This window comes from Saimiri boliviensis, chromosome 7, assembly GCF_048565385.1.
Source record: "Saimiri boliviensis isolate mSaiBol1 chromosome 7, mSaiBol1.pri, whole genome shotgun sequence".
NCBI lineage: Eukaryota > Metazoa > Chordata > Mammalia > Primates > Cebidae > Saimiri > Saimiri boliviensis.
The window spans coordinates 20,931,367-20,945,678 of record NC_133455.1 but is presented as its reverse complement, the minus strand read 5'-3'; the positions used below and the strand labels follow the sequence as shown (position 1 = coordinate 20,945,678).

Sequence of the window (14,312 nt, the reverse complement as noted above, 5' to 3'; positions counted from 1 at the left end):
ACATATTTATCAATTTAGAGACAGTCTCACTCCCATCACCCAGGCTGGAGTGCAGTGGTACAATCACAGCTCACTGCAGTAACCAAACTCCTGGGCTCAAGTGATTTGCTTGCTTCAGCCTCCCAAGTAGCTGGCACTACAGGTATGCATTGCCATACCCAGGTAATTTGTGTATTTTTTTTGTAGAGACAGGGTCTTGCTATGTTGCCCAGGCTGATCTCAAACTCCTGGGCTCAAGCTGTCCGTCTGCATCGGCTTTCCAAAGTGCTAGGATAATAGGTGTGAGCCACTATGCCCAGCCAGTCACACATACATTTTTTAAAAAGCATCTTTTTTCCAAATAAAACTTTTATCCTTACTATCTCTGTAAGACATTATTTATCTTTCATTATCATCAATTCCAAGGTCTGGTCCCCATCCTCTTATAGTCCCCACGTAGTTAAAGGACTAATTTTAGTTCAATTTACATATGCATGACTTAATATTCAGCTCAAAGCTAAGGAGGGGTACAATGGTGACACTTCTTTTTTCTTTTTTTAAAGATTAGTTGTCTTGCTTTCTCACTTTTATTTTTAACCATTCTAATCATAAAAATCTCAAGCTTCTCTATCAGATAAAAGCACTTTCTTTTGTTTTTTTGAGACAGTCTCATTCTGTCACCCAGGCTGCAGAATCCCAGCTACTTGGGAGGCTAAGGTAGGAGAATCACTTGAATTCAGGAGGTGGAGATTGCAGTGAGCCAAGATCATGCCACTGCACTCCAGAATGGGTGACAGAGTGAGACTCCATCTCAGAATCTCAGGGGAAAAAAAAAAAAAATTCACGTAACACACAATTCACCCATTTGAAGTGTATAAGTCAATTTTAAAAAATATATTTATGGGTACATGGTAGGTGTATATATTTATAAGTCAGTGGTTTTTAGTATATTCACGGAGTTGTGCAACCATTATCGTGATCTAATTTTAGAACATTTTTGTCCCTACTGAAAAAATTCCATACCCTTTAGTAGTCAATCCCCACTCCTCTCTTCCCTTAATTCTCCTCTGCCCCCAGCCCTTAGCAATCACTAATCTATTTTCTATTTCTATGGCTTTACCTGCACTAGACATTTCATATAAATGGAATTATGTAAGATGTGGTCTTTTGCATCTGGCTGCTTTCACCTAGGGTAGTTTCAAGTTCATTCATGTTGTAGCATATATCAATATCTCATTCCTTTTTATGAACAAATGATATTCTATTAATGTAATGCTACAGGATATTTTATTTATTCATTAGCTGATGGATATTTGCAGTTTACACTTTTTGGCTATTGTAAATAATACTGCTAAGAACATTCATGGATGTATTCATATTTAACCTTTTGCCCCCACTTTTTTTTGGAAAGAGAATCTCACTCTGTTCCCCAGGCTGGAGTGCAGTGGCACAATCTCAGCTCACTGCAACTTCTAACTCCTGGGTTCAAGTGATTCTCCTGCCTCAGCCTCCCAAGTAGTTGGGAATACAGATGTGCACCACCATGCCCAGCTAATTTTTCTATTTTTAGTAGAGATGGGGTTTCCACATGTTGGCCAGGCTGGTCTCAAACTTTGGCCTCATGTGATCTGCCCGCCTCGGCCTCCCAAAATGTTGGGATTACAGGTTTGAGCCACTGAACCTGGCCCACTTTTGTTTTTTAATTACTTGCTCATGTTCTGTATTATGAAATGGACTGTATCTCTAAACTTTAAAAAAAAAGCTAAAGTTTTGTTATTGACAACACAAAGAAACCATTTATAAATTAGTAAGTTTTGCTTCCCTGCTATAATTTTCCAATATTTAGAATGTCAGCTCTATTTGCTTTGACGTTCAAAGATGAGAGCATGTCACCACAAAGGAGAGCATGTCACTGCAAAAGAACGCACTTGCAAACAGCTTTAAGGACATTCAGAGTGAATGTCCTTAACATGTTAAGGACATTTAGACTCACTCTGAATGTCCTTAACTTGCTGCTGGCCTTACTCAGTGATGTGAGTTGCGGCTGTAGGAGGCACAAACCTCTGAAGAGGGCTCACCTGTCTGCGGTCAGCCTGCAAAGGAGGTGGGGGGGGCCGAGCACAGTCCCGGTAGAGCATCCTCAGCCGTTCACACTGTACCTCCACAACTGCAAGTCGCTCTCCTGCAGAGGGCACACGTTGAATCTGTTAAAACAACACCTGCAACTCCCAAGAGGGTACTGACTCTTTTGGGGCAGCATCAAAACAATAAAATGCACTTATAGAGCTCATTTAAATTCTTTTTTTTTTTTTTTCTTTTTGAGACGGAGTTTCGCTCTTGTTACCCAGGCTGGAGTGCAATGGCGCGATCTGCGCTCACCGCAACCTCTGCCTCCTGGGTTCAGGCAATTCTCCTGCCTCAGCCTCCTGAGTAGCTGGGATTACAGGCACGCGCCACCATGCCCAGCTAATTTTTTGTATTTTTAGTAGAGACAGGGTTTCACCATGTTGACCAGGATGGTCTCGATCTCTTGACCTCGTGATCCACCCGCCTCAGCCTCCCAAAGTGCTGGGATTACAGGCTTGAGCCACTGCGCCCGGCCTTTTTTTTTTTTTTTTTTTTTTTTTTTTTTGAGATGGAGTGTCACTCTGTCACCCAGGCTGGAGTACAGTGGCGGGATCTTGGCTCACTACAACCTCTGCCTCTCAGGTTCAAGCAATTCTCCTGGCTCAGCCTCCTGAGTAGCTGGGATTACAGAGGCCCACCACCACGCCTGGCTAATTTTTGTATTTTTAGTAGAGATGGGGTTTCACCATTACGGCCAGGCTGGTCTTGAACTCCTGACCTCAGGTGATCCACCTGCTTTGGCCTCTCAAAGTGCTGGGATTACAGGTGTAAGCCACCATGCCCAGTCTGAAATTCTTACTAAAGAACAAATACCCCAAGACATCTTGGTCTTCCATACGTAGCCCAGCAGCACAACAATGAGGGTAAGTGCTCGGCCTCTGGTGCAGTCCAACTCCTGGATTCAGAACCTGGCCCCAGTACTCAGTATTTACCATCTCACTTGCAATACTGGGTAACAGTAGCACCTGTGTCTCACAGGGTTGTTGTGAAGATGTGATGAAATAACTTAAGCCCTTGGCTAAGTCCCTGGCACAGGTACTCAATAAATATGTTATTATTCTCATCATCTAATAATTGAAGACTATTCTTATCATCTAAATTGATTTTTAAAAATCTAATACCTATGGAGCACCTCCTATGAGCAAGGAATACCGAGAGGTGTTGTAGAATACAAAGATATATGAGCCAAAGCCCCTATGGTGGGAAAATAAGGTGCGCGTGCACACACGCACGCACACACACACACACACACACACACATACACACACACACACACAGATTAAAGTGCAAGGCTGCGGTATGTGATCATGTAATATAAGGCACAAGCACAGGCACAGGTGAATGAGCAGTGATTTCATTCAAGCATCCGAAAGGCTTAATGAAAACATTATTTAGTTAGAGTTAGAAGGCTGGGTGTGGTGGCTAACACCTGCAACCTCAGTACTTTGGGAGGCCAAGGCAGGCAAATCACTTGAGGCCAGAAGTTCAAGACCATTCTGACAGGCCAGGGGCAGTGGCTCAAGCCTGTAATCTCAGCACTTTAGGAGGCCAAGGTGGGTGGATTGCCTGAGCTCAGGAGTTTAAGACCAGCTTGGGCAACACAGTGAAACCCTGTCTCTACTAAAATACAAAAAATTAGCAGGGAGTGGCAGCGACCACCTGTAGTCCCAGCTACTTGGGAGGCTGAGGCAGAAGAATTGCTTAAACCCAGGAGGCAGAGGTTGCAGTGAATCAAGATTGCACTATTGCACTCCAGCCTAGGCTATAGAGTGAGAATCCGTCTCCAAAAAAAAAAAAAAAAAAAAAAGACTAGCCTGGCCAACATAGCAAAACACTATCTCTATAAAAAATACAAAAATTAGCCAGGCATGGTGGCACATGCTTGTAATCTCAGCTACTTGGGAGGGTGAGGCATGAGAATCACTTGAACCCAGGAGGCAGAGGTTACAGTGATGCATGGGTGACAGAGTGAGACTGTCTCTAAATAAATAAATAAGAGATTTAAGAAGTACCTGCCTTGGCCCTGCATGGTGGTGCATGTCTATAATCCCAGCACTTTAGGAGGCTGAGGCAGGAAGACTGCTTGAGCTTAGGAGTTTAAGACCAGCCTTGGGGACACAGTGAGACCCTGTCTCTACAATTTTTTTTTTTTTTTTTTTTTTTTTTTTTTGAGACGGAGTTTCGCTCTTGTTGCCCAGGCTGGAGTGCAATGGCGCGATCTCGGCTCACCGCAACCTCCGCCTCCTGGGTTCAAGCAATTCTCCCGCCTCAGCCTCCTGAGTAGCTGGGATTACAGGCACGCGCCACCATGCCCAGCTAATTTTTTGTATTTTTAGTAGAGACGGGGTTTCACCATGTTGACCAGGATGGTCTCGATCTCTCGACCTCGTGATCCACCCGCCTCGGCCTCCCAAAGTGCTGGGATTACAGGCTTGAGCCACTGGGCCCGGCCTTTTTTTTTTTTTTTTTTTTTTGAGACAAGGTCTTGAACTCTATTGCCTAGGCTGGAGTGCAGTGGTGCAATCTCAGCTCATTGCAACCTCTGCTTCCCAGGCTGAAATGATCCACCCACCTCAGCCTTCCAAGTAGGTGGGACCACAGTAGTGAGACACCACACCTAGCTAATTGTTTAAATTTTTGTTGTAGAGACATGGTCTTGCTATGTTGACCAGGCTACAAAACTTACAATTAAAAAAAAAAAAAAAAAAAAAAAAGCACCAGTTTTAAAGAGTTGGTAGAGAAAATGGACAGGTCACCTGCCAGACTGTAGGGCTAAAAAACCAAAAAAATTAAAATTTTTTTTTTAAAAAAGAGAAAACGGGCAGGAAAGGGATAAATTTCAGGAGCATTTTATTTTATTTTATTGAGACAGGGTCTCACTCTGTCTCTCAGGCTGGAGGGGAGTAGTGCAATCACAGCTCTCTGCAACCTTGACTTCCTGGACTCAGGTGATCCTCCCACCTCAGCTTCCACAGTAGCTAGGAATACAGGTAACCATCATCACGCCTGGCTTTTTTGTAGATGCTGAGCTTCTCCCATTTAGCTCAGACTGGACAAATTTCTGGGCTCAAGCATTCCTCCCACCTCAGCCTCCCAAAGTGCTGAGATTACAGGTGTGAGCTACTGTGCCCAGCCTCAGGAACATTTTCAAGGAAGAACTGGATATGGCAAGTGATTGGATATGAAGGGACAAGGAAGAGACATTATATCTGACTAAGTATCTGGGCATCAAAACTAACCTGGCACGGTGTCTCATGCCTGTAATCCTAGTACTCTGGGAGGCTAAGGAGGGAAAAATCACTTGAGCCCAGGAGTTTGAGACCAGCCTAAGCAACATAGTGAGACCCTGTCTCTCATTTCTCTTTTTCCTTCTTTTTTTTTGAGACGGAATCTCACTCTGTTGCCCAGGCTGGAGTGCAATGGTGTAATCTCAGCTCACTGCAACCTTCGCCTCCTGGGTTCAAGTGATTCTCCTGCCTCAGCCTCCTGAGTAGCTGGGACTACAGGCGCTTACTACCATACCCAGCTAATTTTTGTATTTTCAGTACAGACGGGGTTTCACCATGTTGATCAGGCTGGTCTCAAACTCCTGACCCCAGGTGATCCACCCATCTTGGCCTCCCAAAATGCTGAGATTACAGGCTTGAGCCACTGCACCGGCCCTCATTTTTCTAACAATTAAAAAAATTAGGCTGGGCATGGTGGCTCACGCCTGTAATCCCACCACTTTGGGAGACTGAGGTGAGCAGATCACTTGAGGTCAGGAGTTTGAGATCAGCTTGACCAACATAGTAAAACCCCATCTCTATTAAAAATATAAAATTAGCCAGGCATGGTGGTGGGTGCTTGTAATCCAAGCTACTCAGGAGACTGAGCCAGGAGAATCACCTGAACCCGGGAGGCAGACGTTGTAGCAAGCTAAGATGATGCCACCGTACTCCAGCCTGGGAGACAGAGCGAGACTGTCTAAAAAAAAAAATTAGCTGGGCATGGTAGTGTGCACCCGTGGTCCCAGCTACTCAGGAAGCTGAAGCAACAGGATTGCCTGAGCACAGGTGGTTGTGGCTGCAGTGAGCCTTGATCGCAACACTGCACTCCACCCTGGGTAACAAAGCGAAACCCTGTCTCAAAAAAGAAAAAAAAACAAACAAAAACTAGTCTGAATATTAACTAAAGCAGGGAATTTGAGAAGGAGAGCTGATTCCAGAGTAAGGAGTGACTTTGGTTATCAATTTGGTGCATTCATGAGGCAGAGGAGGGGGATATTTTTAGAGAAGTAGCTGCTAGGCCTGGATCTCAGCAGAGGGATTGCTCAGTGTAGAAGGCAGGCAAGCTCAGGAAAAAGGATCAGGGCGAAACCTGGAGCCCTGTTTCTTCTAGTGAGGTCTGATGGTCCCTTTAGCCTGCTGTCTGGGATCACCCTCTATTTACAATTCTGACTTTGTAATCATGCTTCCTGGGGGTTCTGAGGAACTTTCAAAGCTGGAGAACATCTGGCTCAGGGAGTAAGTATATTAGGAAGCTGGGAGAAGAGGAAACAGCTGAAACTGGGAGATTCTAGCTTCTGCAATGGGGTAAAATAATGTTGAGAACTTTTTTGGTTTCTATGTGCCTTTTCTTCAGGTTCAAAAATTTGCTTTCTCTGCTATTTCAACCAAGGGATCTGCCTAATGTCTCAGGAATATTTCTCTTTTTTTTAAATTTTTATTTTTTAGAAGGAGTCTTGCTCTGTCACCCAGGCTGGAGTGCAATGGCATGATCTCAGCTCACTGCAACCTCCACCTCCCGGATTCAAGTGATTCTTATGCCTCAACCTCCTGAGTAGCTGGGATTATAGGCACACCCCAACACGCCTGGCTAATTTTTGTATTTTTAGTAGAGACAAGGCTTCACCATGTTGGCCAGGCTATTCTTGAACTGCTGACCTCAAGTGATCTGCCCATCTTGGCCTCCCAAAGTGCTGGGATTACAGGCATGAGCCACCGTGCCCAGCCTTCAGGAATATTTTTTCAAGCAAAAAAGTTCTGTAGTGCTATCTCCCTAGACCAAATGGAATCTGCTACTGTCTTCTTTAGACAGAGAAGCTATGAAATTTGGCTATTGGTGAGTAAATATTAGAATGGCCAAGTCTGCCACTTTATTCATCCCAGGAGAAGAAAAATAATAAAAATTGATCAAAATATTTTTAAAAATTTGAGTATCAATAAATTATTGCTTATAAATTTCATGACATTTTCATATATAAAATAAAAAATTTTAATATCTTAAAAAATGAATATCAAGTAACTCTCTCTCCTCTACCTACTCCTCACCTTGATTCCTGTTTATTAAACAGCTTTCCTCCTGAGCACAGTCTACGGCCCCCTTGTAGGCCTAAGAATCTACCACTGTTCTGCAAAGTAACCTGAAACACAGGTTGTTTTCTTTGGTTTTCATCACTAACTGACACTAGAGTCAGTAAACTTTGCTATTTGCTTTAAATGTCAGAACCATTTCTGGTAACCTAATAACTGAGTTATTAAGGATTCTTTACATAGGATACTACTTAGAATATATACCAATGTGCATAAGCTCACAATCTTCTCTTTTGTAGTAATTTACAAGCACTTCCCATACATTTCAATTCTTTGGTACCACAAAGTGCTCTTTCACTAGGAAAAACAGGCTAGGTGGACTATGATCAAAACTGTGTGAGATCGCCGGGCGCGGTGGCTCAAGCCTGTAATCCCAGCACTTTGGGAGGCCGAGGCGGGTGGATCACAAGGTCAAGAGATCGAGACCATCCTGGTCAACATGGTGAAACCCTGTCTCTACTAAAAATACAAAAATTAGCTGGGCATGGTGGCGTGTGCCTGTAATCCCAGCTACTCAGGAGGCCGAGGCAGGAGAATTGCCTGAACCCAGGAGGCGGAGGTTGCGGTGAGCCAAGGTCGCGCCATTGCACTCCAGCCTGGGTAACAAGAGCAAAACTCCATCTCAAAAAAAACAAACAAACAAACAAACAAACAAACAAAAAAAAAAAAACTGTGTGAGATCACTGCTTGAAATCATTACAAATCCTAGCTTGTGCACTAAGTATTAATGTAAACTTCGTAACTTAAGACCTCTTTATTTTATAAAATATATAAAAAAGGATACCCAGAAACAGTCCAGTAGAAAAACAAGTGATTAATTCAGCATGCTATATGCTGCTAATCAGTCAAAATATATTTTTGAATACAATCTAAGCCAACAATATAAAAAAGTCAGAGGCAGTGAACTAAGGACCTACTAAGAATACAAAACAAAGTCACAAGTAATTTCACCCTCGAAGCCTAGCACACCCTTTGCTTCTGTTCTTGTTCTCTATTCTTAGGATCTCTCTGAGGTTTATTAATGGTTCCTGGATCTCCCAGCTGGAGCTTCTGCTGAATCCAAGGCACTACCCTTATCAAAAGAAAGAGAAGTAAAACAGATATAGACAAATTTAAAAATAAAAATAAAACAACAGAAATGATCACAACGTGAAAGAGTAACAAAAATTACAAACGGAAAAAATCTGAGAGTTACTGACAAAGCAAATGGCATAAGAAAAAGTAATATAGATTTTTTAAATGACCAAAAAAAAAAAAAAAAAAAAAAAGAGGATGAACTTACAAGCACTAAGGGAGTTAAAGCTGTTCATTTCTTTTTCTTTTTTTTCTTTTCTTTTTTTTTTTTTTTTTTGAGATGGAGTTTCGCTCTTGTTACCCAGGCTGGAGTGCAATGGCACGATCTTGGCTCACCACAACCTCTGCCTCCTGGGTTCAGGCAATTCTCTTGCCTCAGCCTCCTGAGTAGCTGGGATTACAGGCACATGCCACCATGCCCAGCTAATTTTTTGTACTTTTAGTAGAGATGGGGTTTCACCATGTTGACCAGGATGGCCTCGATCTCTTGACCTCGTGATCCACCCGCCTCAGCCTCCCAAAGTGCTGGGATTATACGCGTGAGCCACCGCGCCCAGCCAAAGCTGTTCATTTCTAACACATGGTTTGTAAAAATGTTAGCACTAGAATGTTGGAGGAATGCTAATTGAATTGTGAATAACTTCACTTAGGGTGGTCCAGTTATATCCTTGGAGACAAAGGGTAAATTTTCAATTAAAAACACTAAGGCCAACTACCAACTTATAGGAAACAGAAGGGCAAATGAACATGGTAAATGATGCTATAGGGATACAGTCATCAAAATCCAGACTGGGAAAACCTTCCAGAAACAAATTGCAAGGCAAAAAAAAAAAAAAAAGACTAAGAGTAGTCTATATTTTAAAAAGATTTAAAAAACAGCAACAAAGCAACAATTTGTAAACTTTATTTGGATCCCCATTCAAATAAATAAACGTAAAAACAAGAATGATCTTTATGAGAAAATTAGGAAGTTGAATACTAACTAGATACATATACACATATTTTTAGAGATGGGGTCTCACTATGTTGCCCAGGCTGCACTCAAACTTCTGGGCTCAAACGATCCTCCTGCCTCAGCTTTCCAAGTAGCTGGGATTACAGGCATGTGCTGCCGTGCCTGTCTTAGATAATAATATTTTTATATTACTGTTAATAATTTAGATATGTGATAATGGTGTTGAAGTTATTTAAGAGTCTTTAGCTTTCAGAGACATATACTAACACACTTATGAATTACATAATATCTAGGATTAAAAGTAATTCCAGGGGTTACAGCACAGATAAAACAGGATCAGTTATGAGCTGACAACTGTTGAAACTGATAATGGAATCCTGAAGGTTCATTATACTAGTCTTCCAATTTTAGTATTTGTTTGGACTTTTCTACACACAGACACACACACACACACACACACACACACACACACACACACACACACATACACAGAGAGAGAGAGAGAGAAGAAAGAAAGAAAGAGACAGACAAGGATGGATGTTGGCGCAAACTCCTGACTGGGAATTCAAATGTTGCCAGTGACAACAGTCAAAATGTACACGCCATCCCTAAGGACTGCTCCTAAATATCATAGTTCTAACAGGTAAATAAAGGCAACAAATCAATAGGAATGAAGAAAAGAAAACACTCTGACATGGTCCTAAGGCTACATTAAAAAATGCTGATTTCCTAAGCTGGTATAGACTGAAAGCTTTTTATTTACATTTCTAGGTCTGTGACACATGTGAGTTGTGACAGGTGTTGTCCTTGCAGCTCAGCTGTTTGACATATGTGTATGAAAACACTTAACATGCCATTATCAAATTGCAAATGTGCTGAGAAAATTCAATGAAACAGGGTGGTAAGGAAAGTTCAAGTACTCACCAGCACTGCACTCCTGGGCTACTAGGTTAAGAACTTCAACAGCTGCTGGACATTGTTGTATGAATTCTTCACAAAATAAGCTGTCTTCTAAAAGCTGGGCCATGACCAGGCATGCTCTTAATGTTAAAAGATTTACAATATTTCAAAGTCATCAGTGTTCATTGTCTAAAAAAGTCAACTGTGAAAAATATTTCAATCAATTTTGTCCCCCAATTTAAAATAAGGTTCAAACTCCCCATTCCTCTTGCTTTTTTCTGAGCTGGACTATCTTAGAAATACATAAATAACTTCTCTTCTGCCACACAGCAACTGCTGACACTGCATGAAGAATTGGAAAAGGGAAAAAAGGCTGCCATAACCACTAAATGAAGACACAAAGTGCCAGGTGAGAAATTAGTCCTGTCTCTTAAAAGCTTTTCCTACACTGTGCCCAGGGGCTAAATTAGAGCTCTGGAAGGAAGAGGGATTCAAAAACTGGGAAAATCTGTATGGCAACGGATCTCATCTGATTCAAAAGACATCCTGGAAGTTTCTAAGAAGTTCCATTGTTGGCTGGGCATGGTGGCTCACACCTATAATGCCAGCACTTTGGGAGGTTGAGACAGGTGGATCACCAGAGGTCAGGAGTTTGAGACCTGCCTGGCCAACATGAAACCCTGTCTCTACTAAAAACATAAAAATTAGTCAGCCGAGATGGCATCTGCCTGTAATCCAGGCTACTCAGGTGGCTGAGGTAGGAGAATCACTTGAACTAGGGATGTGGAGGTTGCAGTGAGCCAAGATCAAACCACTGTACTCCAGACTCCAGCCTGGGTGACAGGGTGAGACTCTGTCTCAAAAAAAAAAAAAAAAAGAACAAATAAAAAATAAGTTTCATTGTCAAAAAGATACTTCTTAGTGCTGTTTAATGGTAAATAAAATGTATTTGCAAGAAAAGACCAACATCAACCCTTCCGTGCATGCCCTAGTTTTCCCATCATAAGTTTGTAAAGTGATAGACCAGATATGTATCAATGTAGCCTAAACCACTGTGTTTATTTATTTATTTAATTATTTGAGATAAAGTTTTGCTCTTATTGCCTAGGCTGGAGTGCAGTGGTGCAATGTCAGCTCACTACAACCTCTGCCTCCTTGGGTTCAAGCGATTTTCCTGCCTCAAGGTGGCAGAGTTATTCCTGTGATGGAACAAAGTTCTTTTAACAAAGCAAATCAGTGGAGCCTTACGTATGTATGTCATACATCACAATTCATTTGTTTTTTTTTCTTAGGTGAACAGCTAATCTTTATTTTGAAGTGTAGACATTGCGGAATGCAACAAAAAATGCAGAAATAAAGCAATGCAAGGAACTGTGGTAAACACAGTGTAAAAGAATGGTTACTGTTGCTCAGCTTAGCATGGGCTTCAAGCTGTGGACCCACTAAGTTGGGAGTGGAGGGGCCCACCAAGGTCTCCTTCTTCTGTCAGCTTGTACCAACTCAGCACATCAGGCAATGTGGGGAGGGTACTCACCTTGTCCTTATTTCAGCAAGGAGCCGAACGACTGCCATCACAGGAGCTGACCCATCTCCTGTTGCAGGAAGTGAGGTGTGAATAGAGAGACTTCCCTCCTGAGGAAGCAACATGGACTGGACTGCCTGTACTACCTTCTCAGTAATGGACAGTTTATGAAGAGGCAATGCCTGATGGCGGTGGGGGGGCATGGCAAAAAGTTAAATTCAAGTAGTTAGTTTATAAGAAATGAGGGTTTTATTATTACCTGGAGTTAATTCTTAAATTTTCAGTTAAGAAAATAAAATCACCATATAGAAAATTGCAAACTACATCAAAACAATTAAAAATACACCGTAGAACAGCCCTAAACAACAAAGAAATGAATTTGGTCATCTAGATGAAAATTTTCACACAACCATTACTATTGATAATTATAACTGATATATAAATATACATCACAAGTACAATTTCAGATAACCAAGCATTTGTGTTTCTGCACTGAGCATGTGCATAGACTCATTACAGTACAATTACCATTGGCAGTGACATTTTATGAAGCATTTAAAAATTACCTTACCTCTGATCTTGGAACACAAAGTCTAGACAATGGAATAGTCAATGTGTCTGATGCTTGCGAAGTCTTTCTACAGTCTATAGGTGGGAATCTGACTGTAGCTATACCTTCCTGTTCATTGATAGAAGCCACCACTCCAATGCTTCCTGAGATTCCTCTACCTAAAACCTGGAGACAGAGATAGATTAGCCCTACCAACCAGCTCTGATGTGTGGGCAGCTGTCTCATGAGACAAGAGGAAAGAGTAAATTTAAAGCTGTCATTATTGGCATTATGGTAGTTTATACTACTAGGATAGCAGATACCAAGCCCTAGACATGAATTATAATAGGCCCTAAAACCTAACTGCAAGGTGATCACAACAAGCTATCATCTCAAACAGAAATTTGTTACTGCTAGGCTGGGTGCAGCGGCTCATGCCTGTAATCCCAGCACTTTGGGAGGCTGAGGCAGGCCTCTCACTTGAGGTCAGGAGTTTTGGACCGGCCTGGCCAGCATGGTGAAACCCCATCTCTGTTAAAATTACAGAAACTAGCTGGGCAAGGAGGTGGGCACCTGTAATCCCAGCTACTCGGGAGGCCGAGGCAGGAGAATTGTTTGAACCTGGGAGGCAGAGGTTGCAGTGAGCCGACATCGCATCATGGCACTCCAGTGTGGGCGACAGAGCAAGACTCTGTCTAAGAAAAAAAAAATTGTTACTGCTGTTTAATGGTAAATACGGATTTGCAGGAAAAGACTGTTTTCCTTCCATGCTAATTCCACCTTCAATTCTAAGACTGATATTGACCACACTACAGGAAACAAGTATTGCAGTTAACTTGAGACGGCATTGCATTAAAATGTGAACAATGTATGGCACAGTGTGGATTTGAATTCGAGAGTTTCTCAGATTCCTTATTTAGCTTGAAGATACAAGGTTTTTCTTGTCTAACTAGTTGGGTAATACTTGTCTTACAGATGATCGATTCATCAATGGATGCTTACATATATAGGAGAAGCAATTATTTGGGGAAAATGGTGGTTGGTACCTGAACCTCAGATCCTATCTTGATTGTCTCTTTGAAGCCTCCAAGTGCACACAGAGCAGCAACAGCCTGGCGGGCAATTCTCTGAAGTTTGGCAAGTTTCCTCCCACTGCTGCTGCCATTTTCCAGAATGCTTTCTGCGTATTTCCCCAATTGTGGAATGTACATCAGTGCCCGAGACAGAACCTAAATATAAGAAGGAGCCATGCACTAGGAGTTAAAGCTTTGGTTGTTTTGATACCAAGGGTGATAAAGTGTCTACAACAGTGTCTGGGTCCTATGTAGTGAAGGAACTCTGGACATATGAGGCACCAAAAAACTATCAGGTATGGCCAGTGACATTTGCCCATATTTGTCTATGTAATTGGACAAAACTGGAAATATACAACTGGGAGAATCAAACATCATGTTACTAAAACCTCTAAAATAAAGCAATCACTTATCTGAAGGAAAACCATCCCAGCATACTGTCCATTTATCAATACTCAATTACCTTCAGGACACGTCATAAGGTGTTTACTTGAAGAATGGCTGTGGAAAGGGGGAACTGATTACAGATCTCTAGTTTCAGGCAACTGGGCTACTGTTTGTAATGATGAATCACTTACTGACAGGGCGCTCAGGCAGTATAAATCATGCAGAGGCCCCCTTGGACTTAGTGAGTACACTTAAACAAATCCAATAAATCAAGGCTGCATGATCTCCTAATGTCAGTACCAATGTAACATAAGCAAGAAGAAGAGAAACAAGTCCTGCCATTCTTTCCCTGAGAATACTGTCCTACCTTCTGCAAAATAAGAACCAGCAG

General features: G+C 42.0%; 1 protein-coding gene across 10 annotated transcripts in view; it reads right to left on the bottom strand.

The window, feature by feature from the left end:
• Positions 1-14,312, bottom strand: part of HECTD4 (HECT domain E3 ubiquitin protein ligase 4) — a 238,568-nt gene that overhangs the window by 61,329 nt on the left and 162,927 nt on the right. For all 10 annotated transcript variants that reach the window (XM_074402205.1, XM_074402206.1, XM_074402207.1 and 7 more), the window contains exons 41-45: positions 13,508-13,690; positions 12,483-12,647; positions 11,924-12,093; positions 10,414-10,529; positions 2,058-2,161 (exon numbers count right to left, since the gene is read on the bottom strand). In XM_074402205.1, coding sequence (XP_074258306.1) covers positions 2,058-2,161; positions 10,414-10,529; positions 11,924-12,093; positions 12,483-12,647; positions 13,508-13,690 — 738 coding nt within the window. The remainder of the gene's footprint in view (positions 1-2,057; positions 2,162-10,413; positions 10,530-11,923; positions 12,094-12,482; positions 12,648-13,507; positions 13,691-14,312) is intronic.